Source organism: Diabrotica undecimpunctata, chromosome 2 (genome assembly GCF_040954645.1).
Source record: "Diabrotica undecimpunctata isolate CICGRU chromosome 2, icDiaUnde3, whole genome shotgun sequence".
NCBI lineage: Eukaryota > Metazoa > Arthropoda > Insecta > Coleoptera > Chrysomelidae > Diabrotica > Diabrotica undecimpunctata.
In genome coordinates, this window is record NC_092804.1 from 83,175,319 (window position 1) to 83,197,726 (window position 22,408).

The 22,408-nt window shown below is 32.8% G+C and overlaps 1 protein-coding gene across 3 annotated transcripts in view; it reads left to right on the top strand.

Moving 5' to 3' along the window:
• Positions 1 to 4,498: 4,498 nt before the first annotated feature.
• LOC140434708 (uncharacterized) overlaps positions 4,499 to 22,408 on the top strand; it is a 76,288-nt gene continuing 58,378 nt past the window's right edge. For all 3 annotated transcript variants that reach the window (XR_011950075.1, XM_072523161.1, XM_072523160.1), the window contains exons 1-2: positions 4,499 to 4,843; positions 4,911 to 4,929. Coding sequence is in view for 2 of the 3 variants with exons in the window: in XM_072523161.1 (XP_072379262.1) it covers positions 4,679 to 4,843; positions 4,911 to 4,929 (184 nt within the window). In the remaining variant the exon portion in view is untranslated. The remainder of the gene's footprint in view (positions 4,844 to 4,910; positions 4,930 to 22,408) is intronic.

Sequence of the window (22,408 nt, forward strand, 5' to 3'; positions counted from 1 at the left end):
CGGACGCGAGATGCGACTACCTTGTGATCTAGAGTTTGGGTGTCGACCTGGAGAAGATGTAGCAGGTGAAGATTATGTGATCGAATTACAAAGAAGAATGGACGATGTACATGAGTCGGTCCGTTCCCACCTTCAAATCACTAGCGACCGAATGAAGAAACGGTACGATACACAAGCCGAAAAGGGTTGCTTTAAGAAGAACGACAAAGTCTGGCTCTATAATCCCAAAAAGCGAAAAGGTTGTTCTCCTAAGTTGCATCAGTTTTATAAAGGTCCATACCTCATTATGGAGAAGACCAGCGATGTCATCTACCGAATATGCAAGATGCCGAGGGAAAAGTCGATGATAGTACACCATAACCGGCTGGCGTCTTTCGAAGGTGACCACGACGTAGATAAAGAAGTGGAAGTAAACCAAGTCCAAGATGTGTCTGACCTCACGTTTGAGTAATTCATGGGGCCCTATGGAGGTACCTGTAAAGCAAGACATGGTGTTACCACTGAAGAAAAGCAAGATCTGCGCGAGCTTCCTGATGACTACTCGCTGGCCCTTACCATCCCGGCCAGTATCAAAGACGCACCAGGGTTGGCATCCGTATTTCGAAGGAAGTTCGGTCCAGTTGCAGAACTTTAATGCCAAGTGTCAGCTCCCTTGAAACTCCAAGATGCATCACGTTACCTTTTCTACCTGGAACGAGGAGACACTGTTTGTGACCAACCTACCTACCGAGATGTATGGGAAGCCTTACTTCAATTGAGAGAGCACGTACTAGACTCCGACGTGCAAAAGTTAGCCATGCCAAAGTTAGAGTGCCGCAAATTAGATTGAACGGTTATCCGAAGTATGGTGGAGGAGATCTTTAAAGACACCGAAGTGCAGGTGTTAGTCTGTTGCAATCCGCATAGTTACTGGTGCGGAGAGAAAACAGTCCCTTGTCCAGTTCCAGTCCCGACAAGGTTCCAGGAGGAACCATCTTTTAAGAGGGGGGCAATGTTACGATAAATAATGACGCATAATATCTAAACTGTAAACATCCTTTCTCATTCAAGTATTTTCCAGATCATATACCTGCCGGCAGAAATTTCTAGGCCCCTACGCTAAAAGACCTGTTTGGCTCCACGACAATCGGATAAGTTCTGAAAGGTCAACGCCGCTTCGAGAATAACTGTATTCTTCTTCTTAACATGCCATACACCAAAGTGCGTAGGCGACTATCTCATTACTAGAATTCTGTTCTTGGCGGCGTGACACAGCTCGCCTGTATTGTGTATTCCTGTCCATTCTTTAATATTTCTTAACCAGGATAATTGTTTGCAGCCGGCTCCTCTCCTACCTTCGATCTTTCCTTGTAGGATTAACTGTGGTATTTCATATTTTTCTCCTCTCAATATGTGCCCAAGGTAACCAATCTTGCGTTTTATAATTAATTTAAAGAGTTCTCTTTCCACGCCGGCTCTCTTAAGGACGTCATCGTTTCGAACTCTATCCACCCAAGGTATGCGCATCATTCTTCTTAATGACCACATTTCAAATGCTTCAAGTTTGTTGATAGATGTTTTTTTCAAAGTCCACGTTTCCATGCCATAAAGCAAGATGGACCATATGTAGCACTTGACCATTCTGTAGCGTATTTCGAAATTTAAATTTTGATTACATAGGAGAGGTCTGAATTTCACAAAAGGTTGTCTTGCCATTTGTATTCGGTTTTTTATCTCTTGTTGTGGATCCGATTGGTCATTGATTGTGGTGCAAAGGTATTTAAAAGTTTTCACGCGTTTTATGCGATCGTCACCTATGCATATTATCGGGTTTTCTGGAGGGTTTCTGCTAATGACCATATATTTAGTTTTCAAAATGTTGATTTTGAGGCCATATTTTTTACCTATGCTATTCACCCTATCAAGTAATAACTGCTGATCTTCCAAATTATCAGTTATAATCACTGTGTCGTCCGCATAGCGTAGGTTGCTAATTGGTATGCCGTTCACCTTAATGCCTAATTCCGTGTCTTCTAATGCTTCCGCAAATATATTTTCAACATATAAATTAAAAAGCATCGGAGAGAGTATGCAGCCTTGGCGGACACCTTTCCGGATTTCAAATTCATCCGTATATTGGTCTTGATCAATCCTCACCTTTGCCATTTGGTTCCAGTATAGATTCTGAATAATTCTGATCTCCTTCTGGTCAATGTCGGCCCTATGTAGTAGTTCCATTATGATATCATGTTTAATATTGTCAAATGCCTTCTCGTAGTCGATGAAGGTGAGGTAGACATCTTTTCGTTGATCTAAACAGTTTTGTATTAAAGTGTTCAAACATAAAATTGCCTCTCTTGTTCCTAGTCCTCCCTTAAAAGCGAATTGTGTTGACCGAATTGTATTATAATTGACCAAACTGTATTATATATATTATTATGATTGTTTATTTTGAGTTCAAACTTAGTTTATTGAGCCAATAAAAAAATTATAACTTATCTGTTATCAAAAGTAAAATAATCCTTATATTACCTGTGTTCGATGGATTCAAAAGATTTTCTAGTTGTCCTTTATCGGGTGGAGAAGAAAGGATAATAATACAAATATATTATATTACAAAGATTTACGTTTCTTTATTTTATATGAAACGAATAAAACAATTATTAAATTCTGTCGTTATCTTATCAATCAGCATACAAGAAAATAAATCAAATTATTATGATAATAAGATTATAAAGCTACATACATTTATATTACGTGAAAAACCAATTTTACTTAAAATTTTCTTTACTTGAAAAAAGAAACCACAAAACTTTAAACTTTTGATTAGCCTAACAAAACCTCAGTTCTTAAATTTGAATGCTAATGACCATGATGTCGAAACGATCCTTCACAGATATAAAATTCAATTGTACAAACACTTACAGTTTATTTTCTTCTTGAGTTGTATGTTGGAACATACCCAGAAAAATCCAGTCTCCTCAAAGATGTGATCTCCCCTTTTTGGCACTTCGGCTCCTTCTTTACGTCTCTGCAAACCTCCTTCAGACTACACAAAAAACGCCTGATTCACTTCTCCAAACTCCGCTACTTATTTATGACACCAGGACCTCCTTTTGTCAACTTGATGCCGTAAGAATACTTTCACATATACTTTATAAAATGCCCACGGTAGATACAAAGACCTCTTTTAATCCACTTGTTATCTCCGTCTTCAAACTATTCACTTCTTTTCGTTACGCCGGTATCCAAAATCACGAACCACACCCTATCTTGAGACACACGACTGTTTCCTTTCGATGACCAAAATATGACTGACTTCTCCTGTCTCATCATCGACTCCCAAATTCCCATTTAAAAACGACCGTCCAATCAAAAAGCTTAAATTGTGTTTACTATGATTTTGGAAAAGCCTAATTTCGGTTTCAGAGAAAACTAAATAGCTTACTTTAAAATTGGTTTTTTTTTAATACATCATTTATACATATTTCAAAAGATTAGAATATGGTCATTTAATACTCGACTCTACAAACAATGAAAAGATTAACTTACAGGTAAAATGTCTTCTAATTCTAAACAAAGGTTTTTTGATAATTTTGTTTGCAACGGAAAAGGTCGTTTGCCAAACAAATTTCTATTCTTATCTACACTAAATCTTATCTTAAATTAATATATACATTTTGTTTATAATGATTCCTTGAAATTTTATTTCGATGGATATTTTTATTTGTTTTTCTTTGGTTGGGAAAGAAAAAGTATGACAATATATATATATATATATATATATATATATATATATATATATATATATATATATATATATATATATATATATATATAGGTATATATATATATATATATATATATATATATATATATATATATATATATATATATATATATATATATATATATATATGGGACATTTGATTTAAAGGGACAGTTAGTTTTGAACACCGCGACGAGTTTCGAATTGTAACGCGTATTGTAATAAATGTGAATAAATTATATACTTATTAGTGTGAAATAAATTAGTTATATTGTACAAATAAAGACTTTAAACCTGTAAGTGTTATAAATTTAGAACTTCTGATAATAAATAAAGACAATAAATTAGATTAATAAACATATTACAATAAGTAACTCTTTCTAAAGACAATGAAGCCGAATTTACTTAGTAATAAGGCATTTACTCAACACACACACACACACACACACACACACTACACAAAATGATTATCTTGATAATAACCAAAGTAGTTGATGCGGTTAATTGAAGTAAAAAAACATACGAGATAATTTTTTGTGAGATTATTTGAAAGCAAAAGAAAATGTTAGGGAAATAACTTCTACATCCAAGTATGAAGATTTAATCATTAATTGCCCGTTTTAGGGACAAATGGAGTAAAACCTACCTAAAAATCGATTCTGCCATCCATGACAATTTGTCCCGCGCATTAGTTAGCGCCCCTCCGATTTGGTTCGAAAGCTCAACAAAACACGGCGCAAAGACCAGCAGCAAGATTACAGAGCATGTGTAGCAGAAGCATACGGTGTATTAAAATCGAGGAACAAATGTGTGTCAGATGTTAGCGATGTAAACACGGTACAATATTTACATATCTATTTGTAAGTTTAATATACAAAGTGACGTGAGAACAGATTTGATTATCGTGTATCTAAATACATTTTATCGACAATGGCGGAATTAAGTTTGGATTTAAATAATTCTCTGGATATGAGGATAGCTGAATTTAAAAACGATCCTGAAAAAATGAAAATTGTAAATGAGTTTTTAAATGAAATATTTGATAAAGCACAAAAAGAAGCAGAAAAAAAATGTAGCAAACAAAAAGGAAAACTGGTATGTATTTCCGTATTTAGATATAAAATAAATTTTTTTTAATCATGTTTGCTTTTTTCATTTTCAGGATGCTTTAGGATTTCAGAGTAAGTACCTATTCATTAGTCGCACATTTTTTCGTTAATTTTAAAAAAATCATGAATAATCAATAATCCTCTAGCGCATGTCACCTCGACAGGTGGATATACCTGTTCTTATTTTATTTTTAAAACCCGCCAAAATATCTAGTCAGAGCACCAATCATAGTTTCAACGTTCATTTAGATGTATTATGGCAATTAACATATGCCGATGGTGATATCAATTTTTAAACGAATGCATGATACTTATTACGTTCTTTAATTTTTTTATTGCATTACGACAAAAGTCATGAATAACATAATATGCAATTATCCTGTTTTCAGAAAATTAAGTCAACATTAATTAACGTGTACTTAAAATGTTTTTATATCTAATTGAAAAACATCACTTATTTATATTGAAATTATAAAGTATTTACGTTAACTGGTTTTAAAATATTTAAACGATAATTTTGCATATATATATATATATATATATATATATATATATATATATATATATATATATATATATATATATATGCTTGCTAACCTGAGAGCATGGTATAGAAAGACCTCAAACAGCTATTCCGTATAGCAATCAACAAAGTCATCATAGCCAGAATGATCGCCAACGTTAGGAACGGACAGGCACCCTAAGAAGAATATATATATATATATATATATATATATATATATATATATATATATATATATATATATATATATATATATATATATATATATATTAAACTTAGAGCTAAGATTAATATTATTATAAAAATTAATATTAAACTCACCAGTCTTCCGGGTTGAACCGCGTCGATATCCATTTTGCCGAGCTTTCGACATCCTCTCTGATGTCTTCTTCAGGGCTTCCGAGGTCTCAGTCTCCCGAGCCCCCAGACACTACTACACTCACTAGTCACTTCTAGTTCACTCACTAGTTCACTACTGTGAACAATGGACATTACCCTGTTTTTCATACCCAATACTGTATTATATTTTTGACGAGTGGTGTGGTTTGAAAAGTAATTCATAGACCTTCCCGAAGCTGTTGGTTTTTTGTGCCAATCCAATGTCAGAATATTGTCATTTGTTCTTATTACCTTTGTGTCTAAAAATGGTATACTAAGATCTGTCTCGGTTTCAATTGTGAACTGAAGATGTTCATTAAATGAATTAAAAATGTTTAATGTGGTACTGATGTGATATGATGGAACTGCACATATGATGTCATCGACATATTTATATATAAATGATAATTCGAAAGGTAATTGTGCGATCACATTGTCTAAGAGATGATCAGTTACAATAGTAGCAAGGATGGGACTAATCGGGGAACCCATAGGTGTTCCAAAAATTTGGGAGTAAAATTTTTCATTGAAACTGAAATAAGTGTTATTAAAAATGAACCTGAGAATTAGTAAAAAATTACCTTTAGATAATGCCGTGTGGTCTTTTATAAGGTTCGAATTTGTTTCTATAATGTCCGTGACCATATTTAATGAAATGTTTGTAAATAAAGAAACTACATCCAAAGAAATCAAAACATAATCTTTTGGTAACCGCATTCCCCTAACAGCATCGACAAAGGTAAATGTGTCCTTAGAATTATAATTATTGCGATATTCAAAGGCATCATTTAATATATCAGCAAGAAATTTAGAAATGTTGTACGTAGTGGACTTTAAAGAACTTACAATAGGCCTGAGAGGAACGTCCAATTTATGGATTTTAGGCAAACAATAAAGTTTAGGAAAACATGAGTCATAGATTGTTAACTTTTTTGCAACTTGTTCAGTAAGTTGATGTTGGCTTTTTAATTTTTTTATTAAGTCATTATATTTTTTCTGTATCACTGTAGTAGGTTCTTTGTCCAAACGAATATATGTCTATCTGTCGTTTAACAACGTTAATGTTTTGTCGATATAATCCTGTTTGTTCATAGCTACCGTACATCCACCTTTGTCAGATTGTAAAATGTATATGTCTGAATGCAACTTCAAATATTTTTGAACATATTTAAACGTTTTGTTTAATGTTGTGGGGGGTTTAGATGTTGAATTGTGTAGATAATTAGTTACTACATTTGTTACTTGTGCCCTAAGTAGATCCTTGTATTCAACTGTCACCTCATCGATGATATTTTCTACATCTGCTAAAAAAATATCGAATTTAAAATCTGGGGGTGTACACTCAACACTAAATTTCGGACCAAGAGAAAGAAAATCAGACACTTCTTTTGGAAAGTCAACGCTCGACAAGTTTTTAAACCATTTGTCATTGTTTAAAAATAAGTGGTTAGAAAATAAGTTATTAGTTAGATGTTCAAACTTTTTTATGTTAGTAAGCTTGACTTGGTTGAAAACATTGGAAAAACTATTCTCTAACCTTTCTTCATATTCAGTTAATATGTTGTTAGGAACAAATTGTTGTAACTCACACTTAATTTTACATTTACTCACACTTAACATTAATACAAGTTATTTTTATTTCTAAATTCAATGTTTTCTTATACATATATACATATATATATACATATATATATATATATATATATATATATATATATATATATATATATATACAGGGTATCCAGAAACTCTCCTGAGGCAAACAAAGAACGGAGATTCCTCAGATAATTATAAGACAATTTAACCCAATGCACCTAGTCCGAAAATGGTTCCTAAGGCAGCTAGAAGCTCAGAAGATGGCTGCTTGTAATTAGTTTTTTTTTTAAAATACCTCGAGAACGCTTCTACTTAGACATCGAAAATTAGTACGGTTGTTTATCCTTATAGTTGAATCAATTCCATCAAATGCAGTCAATTCTAGTTTCTCTGTATATTTAGACAAGACATAGTATTTTATTTACAATTCCACTATCAAATACCAAACTAATAAACAAAGTTGCAACTAACGTAAGGTTTCCGTTTTGACGATAAATCAAAACTAAACACACTTTAACTTAAAAGAACTCACAAAAACTCAAACCAAATGTTCTACATGGTCTCCTCCGATTTCTATGCCTTTTCTAATTCTTTTTATAAAGGATTTTCGGACGTTAAAAAAAATATTATTCTGTCCCCTTATAAGATTAGCTGCATTTTAAATGTATCTTCAAAGTTCGTCTCGTGGATTAATTTCATTGGCATAAACTAAGGACTTCATATTATGTCCTCAAAAATAAAAATCTAGCGGGTTGTACTCAGGACTTCTTGGTGGCCATTGAAAATCACTGCCTCTGCCAATCCATCGTTGAGGAAATACGTCATTAAGATGATTTCTAACAGCTAATGAAAAATGAGGTGGCGCTCCATCCTGCATAAACCACATTTTTCTTCTTACATCCAGTGACAGATCATCTAAAATATCACTAAGAGTATTTTCCAAAAAGAATAAATAAGAATCTCCATTTAAATTCGGAGGAAGAACAAGGCCCTAGTAGTTGGTCGCCTATAATGCCACACCAAATATTCAATTTAAACTCATGCTGAAAATGTCTAGCTTTAATAGCATGCGGGTTTTCTTCTTCCCAATAATGACTATTTCGCCAATTAAAAACCTCTCGTCTGGTAAAAGTTGCTTCGTCGGTGAACATAATATTCTTAATAAAGTGTCTGTCATTGCGATGTTTATTCAGAATACGTTGGCAAAACTGTAACCGTCGTGGAAGATCTGTTGGAAGTAAATTTTAAACAGGAGTGAAGTGATAAGGATGGAGGTTCTCTTTTTTTAGAATTCTAACAATAGATGACTGACTTACTGCTGTTGCTGCTAATAGATGTCGTGAACTTATTTCAGGATTTTCATCTACTCGAACCAAAAGTTCATATTCTTGATTAGGTGTGATTTGTTTCGGTCGACCACCCCGATTTTTAGTGTGAAATGACCCAGTTTCACCTAAACTACGATATAATCTTGCAAAAGTTTTGTGATTTGGTTGCCTTCTGTTTGCGTATAACATTCCATACCTTCTGGCTGCCGAGCGACCGCAAAAATTTTCTTGTGCTTATACGCAAATCATATCTCACATTTCTTCATTAGTAAAATGATTGTGACGAGGCATTTCAATAAAAAAGAGTAATGATTACTTTAAAAAAATGCAACATTACACTACACTGTCACATCAAAAATAATTTACTCTGAACAAATGATATTTACCAACAACAATTATCTAACAGTCCAAAGCATACTTTTCATAAATGAAATAATAATATTTGAACTCCTTTTTTAAGACTAAGCAGTTCGACTGCGTTTTTATCGAAAACAGTTAAAATTATCATGTTTAAACAAGAGTACCAATTTTACGTAAAAATGATGTTTACGTCATATTTTCTAATAAAAATTACTAAAAAGTTTCATCAGAAAAAGTTTAGACTCAATTTGATCATTAGGAATGACCCCCATGTGGCGCCCTCTATGACAAAACGTAAAATTGTAAATAAAATACTATTTCTTGTCTAAGACTATGCCTCTGTGCCAATTTTGATAGCAATTTATAAATATACAGGGAAACTATTAGCAAAAAACGAAAAACAAAAATTAACTTTAACACCCTGTATCTTTTTTCTTAGCAACATTGTATTAAGGCATATTTGGCCCAATAACCATATTTTGGTCCAAATAACCTGTTCTTAGTCTATGTCCCAATAGTTATGACTCGCCCTGTATATACTAGTAAATAAATTAATAGGCTTACAAATTGTGAGGATGTGAACTTTTACGAGCGTTTTGAACATTTAAAGTGATTTTTTAAATTATTGTTTTCATTGGTCTTATGAAATAAAGGTAACTATTCTTTAACTGTAAAGTGATTTCGTTCTCGTTTTAATAAATTTCTTCTACCAAACTTAGTAGGTATATCTAAATAGATAAATAAGATCTAAATAGATAAATTAGGTTGTTTAAAATACGTATAAATATACATTGTATTCCAGTAAAAACGGAAGTAGAGTAGTAACAAAAAATAGGGCGTCAGATGTGTTATGTGTCGTTATACTTACATGCAAAGTTTCATGAATATCGTGATTTTAGTTTCAAAGATATTTACTTGGTTCCATACTTTATTCAAAATGTGTATATAGACCTTTACGTTAAAATGATAGTTTTTGAAATAGTATATGGGGAGAAACACATGAAAAATAATCAGCATATATAGTTCTCTCAGTATCTAATAATGTCGTCATTAACTTCAATACAACTTTTTTCGAATAGAATTTGTTTGGCATGTAATTTTTCTTTCCATAATAAAGCAATTACTATTTTAATAGAAATAAGCCACAATTGAAGTTTAAAATAAGTTTATTGACGTTTTAATTTCCACTTTGGAAATCGTTCTTAATATACAAACATTATTAAATTAAACAAGTTTTGTTTATCCCAACTGTAAGCAAAGTTTTTGAAAGATTGCTGCTACAAAGGATATACGTAGATCATGATTTCCTATCATTACTTCCAAAACATCAGTTTGGTTTTCGGAAAATCACTTGACTACCCAACAAGTCTATCGAATGATAAATGAAATATTAAAAAGTCTTGAAAAAAAGAAATACTGCAACGCTGTATTTCTAGACATCTCACAAGCGTTTGACAAAGTCTGGCACAGAGGTCTGCTTTACAAAGTAAAAATAGCACTATCCAGTAACTATTTCCTCTTACTTAAATCCTACATATCAAATAGATATTTCTCTGTAAAATTTAAAGACCAACAATCCAACCTCTGTCCTATCAACTCCGGAGTCCTGCAGGGTAGTGTTCTAGAGCCGCTGCTTTTCTCACTCTACACAGCCGATATACCAGAGACTAATAATACTACAATCACTTCCTTTGCGGACGACGTAGCAATACTAGCTGTAAATGAAGATCCCATGCAAGCCTCACAAAACCTGCAACATCATCTGAACATAGTCAGTGATTTGTATACGAAATGAAGAACAAAAGTAAATAAAACAAAATCAACTCAAATAACATTTACCAACCGTCACAACATATGCTCACCTGTAAGAATGGAAAATGTAAGAATACCAACAGTAACAGACGCTAGATACCTTGACCTCCATCTTGACCAACGTCTTGGAAGAAATATATCCAGACAAAAAGAAGGCAGCTCGACTTAAAATTCCGGCAAATGTATTGGCTCCTTGGACGTAAATCAAAGCTTAACATTCAAAACAAAATTCTTCTATACAAAGCCATACTCAAACCTAAGATGCTGTGATCATCTCAGACTCTAAGTCAATTCTTAGTGGACTTAATAATACTGAGTTAAACCATAAAACATGTGAGCTGATATGTGACATTAAACAAAAAATGAGAAACAAAGATATAACATTTATTTGGGCAAAAAGTCACTCCGGGATAAAAGGTAATGAAATAGTAGACGAGCTCGCTAAGGATTCTACTCATTCAGGTATACAAGAACATATTTACACAGTATCAGACCTAATCAATTTTTATAATAAAAAAATAAATTTTAACTGGCAAGACAGATGGAAAATATTGGCGAATACTTCAAATAATTATTATTACAAGATCCATCCTACGTTACCATCCCTAACAGAATTACCACACATATTCTATTATAATATATCTAAACGATCAGTAGCAACTATTACAAGATTAAAAACTAGTCACGGTGCTGTTCCTGCTCACCTGGCTAGATTAAACATTATAGAATCAGGAAAGTGTTTATGCGATAATATTTCCCAGTGTGATGTTAATCACATCCTGTTTGGATGTATTAAAAATAAAGCACTCTCATCTACGTTTTATAAAAACCTAGTTAAAAGTAATGTGCAACTTCCAGTAAACATAACCCACCTACTGTCATTGAATCAGAAATCTATATACGAACTCATATGTAATCACTTATATGCATCCAGATATATAATATAAATTTAGTACAATCAAGTTTTTAATTGATAAACATAACATAAATCATTTAAAAATCTGTGGCAAAAGGACTAGTTTCCATGCCAAACACACTATCATCATCATCATCATCATCATCATGATACTCAAACCTATCTGGTTCTGCGGACTACACCTATGGGGCTGTCCAAAGCCAACGTCGCTGAATATTATCCAAAGATTTCAGTCTAAAGTACTAAGATCGATAGTGGGTGCACCATGGTACGTAAGTAATCAAACACTTCACTACGACTTAAAGATTCCTTTCATCAGAGAAGAAATCCATTGAGCCACGGAGTCACAAAATAAATGTACCATTAAACATGAAAATTAGCTAGTAAGGGAATTATTCAACAATAGTCCAGCCACAAGAAGACTAGATCTAGAAAACCTGGCCTTAAGACCTACTTCAAAACTAAACCAAAATATAATAAGGTGAGATAACATTGAATGTCTGTCCTTCACGCTCAAAACCTGTAACACATTTACTTAATACTCTGTAATGATGTAGATTGTAGAAATAAACATATTATAAAAAAAAATTGTTTAAAAAAACGTTTAATTTATTAATTTTTGTATTTTGAGAACGATTTCAGAAGTGGAAATTAAAACGTCAATAAACTTATTTTAAACTTCAATTGTGGCTTATTCCTATTAAAATAATAATTGCTTTAAAATACCACATAAAATAGCTTTATAACAATACTCCATAATAAACTATCACTATATTCATTCACTGTTCCATATTTTTTATATAACAAACTACCACACGAAAGTACCAAACTTTCTTACTTTCATCTATCACTACATTGTTTCCTGAGGACTATTACTAAATTAGTTCATTTATTATTACTTTTCCAAATCTGAAAGAAATTTTATTTTATATAATATATTTAACAATAAACTTTATACAGTGGCTCACAGCTTAAATCATGCAGTCGCCACTAAATAAAACTAGGTTATGTCAGGGTCTCAATAATTATTAGAAAAAAATTACATACTGAAATTAAATTACTATAAAGGTCGTCGCATATTATCATGCACGTTGCGTTTACAGCACATAGCGTTTAGTTTCTGAAAAATATAATTTAAATGGTTTTAAATATGAACAATTCACACTGTCCGGAACCTATGGTATCAGACACCTAACGTTTCCGTTCAGTATATTCGAAAACAATATTTTACTGATGCCGATGGCTACGTAACGAGTCCGTTGGTACGGATAATGGTACGGAATTAGATGTCCGTTGTTTTCCCCTCGTTGTTTATTTAGGTATTTGTTTGATTTTGATACAGAGTATTTAAAAAAAATAATTTTCGAGGCTATTTTGTCATTTATGCATGTATTTTTATTGCTTTGTGACAATTAATCACAGAAGTGATAAACAATTAGGACTTTTGTACGGAAGTGATACCTCATCTTTTAAAAAATTTTTTTTAAAATTAAAGTAATTAAATGTAATTAAATTTAAAACATATTTAAACTGAAAACTGAATCCTATTCATTCTAAAATATCCATAATATTTTCATTGTCATCAATTAATTCTTTGTATAAATTCGAGTATTCACCTTCCTTCTTCCTGTCTCTTAGCATTGGATGTACTTCAAACCTTATTTTTACTACAGTTTTTCTTTCTTCATCGTTACGAGCAATTGCACATAATTTTTGTAGAGAAAAGCGAGATCATATCTTCACCGAACCAAACTGATACGTTCTATGTATGAAAATGTGAATGCGAAGTCCGATTGCTGAAGTGGAAACGCTACGTGCCGGAAACTATACGTGCACGATAATATGCTGCGACCTTTTAGTCTTCTAATAAATATTGAATTATTTTATGTATGATTTTGATGTCACAGCTAAAATAATGCAGATAAGATGAAGCATTACAAAACTTTCAACAATTCATATTGCAGTTATTTTATGTTTAGTTTGCATTTCAAAGTATTTAATTATTCAATTATTCAATTATTTAATCATTATTTATGAATGGGTCGACGAACTACGATAAGAGAAAGTAATTTAATTAATATTCACCATAGAAATTGTTGTAAATAAATGTTCATCAACAGTTCAGCACCTTATTGAATGTTACCGAAATAAAAATAGACTTGAAAATAAAAAATCAAGGTTAGCTTCAAATAAGATTTTTACGAAAGTGAGGAAAGATGGATTGCCAGAGAAATGTCAACAAATAATCCTACAAAAAGTGCACCAACATTGCGAGATGTGGTAAAAAGACAGTTTAGAAAACAATATAACTCCGAAACAATTAGACAGATATTACGAAAGAATAACCTACATTGTCGAACTGCTCGAAATAAACCTTTTATTGGCCAAAGAAATGGCGTATTAGATTGGTGTTCGCTAGTGAGCATATTAACAAGGATTTGAACTTTTGGAATTCAGTAATATTTGCTGATGAAACCAAAATAAACTTGTTTTACCACAATTTTACTTTAAATTATTAACTTTTTCCATACAATTTTTATATTTTTGGACCAATGGACAGGAATTTCGGAAGTTAAAAAATACGTGTGTGCCTGACCAAATATGCTGCTAGTACAACTTTCAGTAAAACAGTTGCGTGAGCAACTAGAAGAACGCGATGAAGACTGCAGCATGTCCAAGAAGATCTTCCAAGAACGACTAAAGAATGTTCTTAACAAGAATGGAGATGACCCATAGACATTCCATTTTCAATCAACACAAGAAGCAGTTTTAATGAAGATAGAAGAGACTTCTAGAAAAAATGATGAAAGATTCGATGAAACGTCTCAAATTATAAAAGAAGTAGCTAGACAAAACGACGAGAAACTCGAAAATGTTTCTAGAAGATTCGACGAGAAATTTGGAAATGTTTCTCAAATTATGGAAGAAACTTCTAGAAAGAACAATGAGAAATTCGAAGAAGTTTCTAAAACATTTGATAAAGTAGAAGCGAAGATCAAACAGTTAGAGAGCATGAGAACCAATATAAAAGTGCTACCACCAATTAATACAGTAGCCTTAGATCCGGTAGTGAAATAAGAATCACCTAGAGATGAAACGACATATCATATGCGATTCAAATTGCCACCATTTGATGGAAAGTCTTCTTGGTCCATGTACCTTAGACAATTCGAAGCTATTGCGACAGCCAATCATTGGACAGAATAAGAAAAATCTGTTTCCTTGACTGCTGCTTTACGAGGTGATGCTACGGATATCCTAAGATCGATTCCTAAGGGTCAAGAAAAAGGTTACCAGACCTTGTTCACTCGACTAGACAAACATTACGGAGATGCCCATCTACAACAAATCTACAAAGTACAAATAAGAAGTAGAATTCAACGAGCAGGTGAGAGTTTGCAAGAATTTGAAGCAGATGTTGCTCGTATAGCGCTCTTGGCTTATCCAGAGGCACCAGACAACATATTGGAAGAAATTGCTGTAGATACCTTCTACAATGGGTTAAGAGACAGTGAACTACAGAAAGCTTTACGACTAGCAAGACCGAAAGTTTTAGATGAAGCGCTCGCCATTGCCTTAGAGCACGAAACAGCTAGTCAAGCTTCACGGAGCTATCGAGTACGAACCTCTGAAGAGAGCAACGAACGAAACGATAAACGACTGGAGGAAATCGTATGGAAAGTAGTTCGTAACATGATGCCAAAGACACGCGAAACCAGATGTTGGAATGATGGCGACGTAGGTCAGATTCGTCGTAAATTGCAAGAAAATAATACAACAGTCAGAAAGCTAGAACAGATCGAACACTGGGCTGGAAAAAGTCATTCAAATGCTGATGCTCAGTCAAGACGGCGATGCAGTGTAAATTGTAATCACTGTCTTAGATTAGAGGAACGACTTTGCTCCGTGAGACGAACCACCGTCATTAATGATTAATGGCAGCCTCAACAGCTACAAGACGCTTAAGCAGATGATCAATGTATAAAAAGAGTATTGGATTGGGTGCGTCGAAGTGAAAGACCCTCTTGGCAAGACATTAGTGCATGTAGTCCAGAAGTCAAGTGTTACTGGAGCCAATGGAATTGCCTAGTGCTAAAAGATGATCTTCTGTATAGAACCCTTGAGAACGATGATGATACAGAAACTAAGCTTCAGTTGATTGTACCTTAAATTAAAGTGTCAGAAGTATTGCGTCAGTTGCATGACGGTGCATCAGGTGGACACTTTGGTATTACGAAGACTTTGCAAAAGGTTCGAGAACGGTTCTATTGGGTGAACTGTAAAGATGATGTAAGAAGATGGTGCCAGAAATGTGAACTGTGTGCAATCGGTAATGGTCCAGTTGGTAAAAAGAGGGCACCCATGAAACAGTACAATGTTAGTAGTCCTATGGAAAGAGAAGCAATCGACATTGCAGGTCCACTTCCAGAGACGAATGATGGAAATATATACATCCTGGTGGCCATGGATTATTTTACGAAATGGACTGAGGCGTATGCGATACCAAATCAAGAAGCTGCTACCGTTGCAGAGGTACTTGTTAAAGAATCTTTAGCCGATTTGGTGTTGCCTTGGAGATCCACTCCCACCAAGGGCGAAACTTCGAGTCAACCCTTTTCCAAAACGTTTGTAAATTGATTGGTGTCAATAAAACCAGAACGACACCCCTGCATCCTCAATCAGATGGAATGGTCGAGAAGATGAACCGAACGATGAGTAAACATCTGTCCAAAGTTGTATCAGAACATCAAAGAGATTTGAACCAGTACATTCATTTATTCCTAATGGCCTACCGCTCGGCCGTGAATGAAACTACAGGCCAGACTCCAACTTGCCTGATATTAGGTCGTGAAGTTCGTTTGCTCTGCGACCTAGAGTTTGGCTGCAGACCTTCCAAAGAACATGTTGCAAGCGAAGATTATGTCGATTGCCTGAAGATAAGAATGAACAACATTCATGAACTTGCCCGACAACACATCCAGTTAGCCAGTGATAGAATGAAAGATCAATATGATTCTCGATGCAAGAATGAAAGCTATGAAGTAGGTGATCTTGTTTGGCTTTATAATCCACAATGTCGTCGAGGCTTGTCTCCTAAATTACAAAGACAATGGAAAGGTCCGTACGAAATTAAAAAGAGAATAAATGACGTAATATACCGAATTAAGAAGTTGCCGAAAGGTAAACCAAAAGTAGTTCACATAAATCGTCTTGCACCTTATGCTGGCTCAAATGAAACAGAAGAACGAACCCTTCAACATGAGATCTAAGATGACCGGCGACCAAGCTTTAATGAATTTATGTCAAATTACACAGAAAGAAAGAGTGCTAGATTCGGCGTGACGACAGAAGTTCAGCAGCATCTTTTTAGTGTTCTGCATAACGTTTCTCTAGCCCACTGTGTTGCCCAAGATCTTGAGATGACCAAAGGAATCTCATCTGTATTTTATAAGAAGTTGGGTCGTTTCTTCTTCTTCTTCTTGTGCCACTCCTATCGGAGATTGGAAATCATCAAGGCTACCCTTGACCTTGTTTGCAGCTGACCTAAAGAGTTCATTAGTGGCACAGCCAAACCACTCTCCCAAATTACGCAACCATGACATTCTTCTACGACCTGGATTCCGTTTTCCTTCTATTTTTCCTTCGTATTTCTTCGGTCGTTTGGACGAGTTAAAAAATCAGCAGCCTAAAGTTGGAAGAGTACTAAGATTAGAAGATGGTTCTCGATCTTTGCTGTATATGGTAACCAGGAAGTCATATACAGACAGGGCAAGCTACGAGGATATTCGGCATGCTCTAACTAATTTGAAGAAAATCGTGTGCAATTATGAAATCAAGAATTTGGCCTTACCCAAGATAAGCCATGCACTAGAAAATCTGGACTGGAAGATTGTCAGAAACATGATTGAAGTGATCTTCCGAGAAACCGGCGTACGAATTACTGTGTGTTGCATTAACCTGAAGAGATCGTGTTCTTCAAAGTCAGTAGACTGTTATTTCTTCTTGAGGGGTTCATGCAGAGCTGGAGAGTCCTGTAGATTCCGCCATCCTGAGCCTACATATAGAGTTGCTGATCGGGATGCTCAGATCTAAGAGGGGAGCAGTGTTACGAACATGCATTCGGCGTGGCCCGTGTAACGGTTGCATCTCGAAAGCCACTAAATATTTCCAGCGATGTATGTAGCGCGGGAGGGATCGACCCATCAAATAGGCGAATTAGAAATGCGATACTCCAGAATGTTCTAGTACATAACTACTTTTATAAATAATCGTACCTTCTAGGAGTTGTTTTTAGTTGCTAAGATATTTTCGTGCTGTAAACTTATAAATAAATATATTTATTTAAATTCGAAGCGCTCGTTTTATTTAATCTGTAGTCTAATATATATATATATATATATATATATATATATATATATATATATATATATATATATATATATTGAAATGATATTATTTAAAACATTAATTTATAAGTTACACATTAGATAATATTAGATATTTGGTTATTTTAATAAGTTATATACTAGAGAATTTAATAAAAATTATTTATGTGAGGGCATTTTTAAGAAATTAGCATATAATAATTGAAAAAAGTTGTATTTTAATGTTGTAAATATATTTAAGTGAGCCATGTGCATAGGCAACCAACTATACAGTAAGTGACTGACAGAAATTAAGAATTTTTAGGAATATAAAGTGGGGTTATAATAATAATGTTAGTTTAAAATGTTTAATTTATATATATTTAATGATTTAAATGTTTATTCTGATCTGAAAAGCCTAAATGTCAACAAAATTATCAATAGAACATTAACGAATTCTCCAGAATGTAGAATTTGACCTGTGTTTATGTTGGAACATTCTGGAATAATGATGTCTGTGGAACGAACATATAGGTACTTTTTTCGAGAACATCCATATAGAAGAAATAGAACTAAATCGAACATGATCTCTTACCAGATGGTTCTAGAACATCCAAAAATATATAAATACCCGTGATTTGGATTTAAGATGGCAGTTTTAGTCAGAAAGTTTTACTATGAAGGCCAGTTTATTATGAAAGTTAGTAGAAGATAGACTCATTAAGTTAGTGAAGTCAATTGTTCAGAATTTTCAAGATAGTGCAGTCAGAAAAGTTTTTAGTAAGTCAGTCAGTCAGGCCAGTTTATTATGAAAGTTAGTAGAAGATAGACACATTTAGTTAGTGAAGTCAATTGTTCACAGTTTTAGTAAGTCAGTCAAGCAGTTTAGTAAGAAAGTCCGTCCAGTCCATTCAATTAGTCAATCAGTTACAAATAGTCCAATTGTTTAATATAGTGAGTTAAATGAAGATTAAAAATTATGCATATATTTTAATGCACATTTATAATGAGACACAAATAATTATTGAAGATTAAAAAAGTATATTAGAAGAATATTGTAAGAAATTAAAATTATATTATAATTGGAGATTAGTATAAATCAACTTATAATAATTGGATATTGGTATATTGAAAAGAAGAATAAATATAAATGCTGTTTTGCTGGTTTGCTTGGTGGTTTATAAATGCTGGTGAAGAAAAATATATCTTAAATTGGTAGAAGCTGATAATTGGAAAAAGTAATTTCACAAAAACAAGGATAACCGAAGTACGAAGACATTCAGTGGTGATTAGAATCTATATAGTGGAAAACAGTTCATTTAGGCATTCAGTGAAAGAAAGGTACAAAATTTTGTTAATATAATTTAGTTAGTGTCATAACAGTTTCAATTTTGAAGATAGTTTGTTTAAATTTTACATTGTCTATAGAATTTAATTAGTTTTATAAGAATATCAATTTAAAGATAGTTTATTTTAAATTTACATTGGCTAGGTTAGATATATATATATATATATATATATATATATATATATATATATATATATATATATATATATGTGTTTCATAATAGTTATAATAAAGATAATTTAAAAAAGTACTTACAAACTAATTCTTTGAGAACCGCGATAAAAACCCTATATTATTAAAAATACTCATTGCTCATCACTCAAACAAACAACACATCATAACAATATATATAAATATATATATATATATATATATATATATATATATATATATATATATATATATATATATATATATGTTGTATATATATGTTGTATCTTTTTCTACTATCTCCGGGCCTGAATCTTTTCTCTCCAGTTTGCCATTTTCATCTTTGATATATCCTCTAGTAGTTGGCCTTTTCGTCTTATTTTTGGTCTTCATCTTAATCTGTTGATTACTGAATTCAAGTTTGTTATCTTCTCAAATTGTGCGTCTTCTTCTCTTCTTTATATGTGTTCAAACCATCTCAGTCTTTGTGCTTTAATAAATTTTACCATGTCTTTCCCTTCGGTTATATTTATTATTTCATGGTTCATCCGTCTTCTATATTCTTCCTGTTCTGTCTTTATCTGTATTTATTACTTATTAAGTATTTTGTTCTATTTTGATTTATTATTAGTCCGTTCTTTGCTTATCTTATCAACATAAGTAGTGTTTCTTTTAGCCTTTGTTGGTCACTGCCACCAATGCTAGATCATATGATTTGTGTTGAACTTTGAATAATTGTCTTTTTAGCTATGTGTCTCTAATTACTCCTTCTAGTATGATATTAAATAGCACCCTTGACAAACTATCTCCTTGTCTTTCGCCACGTTCTATATTGATGTCACTTGTATCTCCTTCGGTTGTTTTAAATCTTGCTGATGAGTCCTTCATTGTCATTCTACTCAGTCTTATTAACTTTGATGGTATTTTCATCCTTTTCATGTCTTTCAATAATTGTTGTCTGTATATGTCGTCGAAGACCTGTGGGAAGTAGATAAACCATATGTGTAGTTCTATGTCATGTTCGTAGTTTTGTTCCATTGTTTGCGTTAGTACGTGCATTGCATCTATTGTTGATCTCCCTTTTCTAAATCCCTATTGAAAGTGTTCTATATTTTTTTCTGTGTACCAATTTTGTTACATCATATGTGTAGTTCTATGTCATGTTGGTAGCTTTTTTCGATGTGGATTGCATCTATTGTTGATCTCCTTTTTCTAATTCCTTGTTGATAGTGTTCTATACTTTTTTCTGTGTAGCAATTTTGTTGCACTTAGTTGGATACCCCTTCTTAAAAATTGGTGTGATGTATCCGTTTTTCCACTTTACAGGCATGTTTGCGTCCTAGATCCAATATTATGAAAACCATAAAAATAATTATAATGAATGTAGTACATTTTTATTCCCAAACTTTTAGGTCTCCTTATTTTGGATACGTTATCTAATATACAAAAACTCTTATATATATATATATATATATATATATATATATATATATATATATATATATATATATATATATATATATCTAACAGAAGTCACAGACGTAGTTGTTTTATTATCTTTTAGTATGTAAAAATCGTTTTATTCTTATCACGATTGATACTATGTTCATAATGAGACAACTGGAAACACTTTAAATAATTTTTCCACTCCTCGCCATGAGGATCTTTAGAATATAATACAATACAAAATCATCATTATGTGCCCACTTGACTTTATCCATATTCATGTCAAAATCATCCTTTACAATTTATATCGTTCTCAGACACTGAAAATTCATCAGTCTTGGTTCAATTAACTTTTTTGCTTCTTTTGATTTTATTGTGATTCCCTGTTGTGTTAATTCCATTTTGGTTTCTTATTTTATTTTCACAGACTTTTTCTGTTTTGTATTGGATTAACTTCCTCAACTTTTACTACTTTTGTCACTGCTATGGAATATCCTAATTAATGGTTTCTACACACTATTTTAGAGGTGATTTTTCTGGTCATTCTTGGGTAGTAACTACTTCTTTTTATTTGCCTCTTAATAATACATTTGTGACCAGCAAAGGTATGCCTAAAGAAATATATCGCATATTTACTAATCGATTTACCAGGTGATTTCTGGGGTGGCACTTTTTAAATATACCGGTCACATAAGCTTATAAATTTGATAACTGTTTACAGTATGACCGCTGTAAGTGACTCACGTACATTCTTTGACTGCACAGTTGTTAAATCAGTTTCGTTATTGCTGTACATTTTTGAAGGATTTACATAAATGTCTGTCATTGCAGTTTCTAGAAAATCAAAAAATTTGGTTATATTTTCTGGAGTAAATCATTTTCTTCTAGTTTTTGAGATTTTTTCTGGGTTTCATGCAATTGTTTACCTGCATCCATTATAAGGAAATGGATGACCTAGATCATTTCTGAGAGCTATTTGACACGCCAGCTTCTTAATGTTAACAGTAACTTTTCCATAAAACTACGGTTAATTTCTAATCAGTAATGTATAGGGTGTAATCCATCGATTTGACATAATCTTTTATTGTTGGCTTCGGAACTTCAATCCATTTTTAAACTTTCAGATAACCCATTTTCTTTCCCTTGACGGCACGAATAGCAAGCCTAATTTTTTAACATCACAATGTTTATTTCTTTTATTAAAGACATTTTTAGAATTTGGAAAATTGTTTGGAAATTACTTTTCGGAATTAGTCAATGTTCTTCTTCAAGATTAGGACGCTGTCAAATTTTTATAATTAAAACTATATACAAATTATGACAAAGATA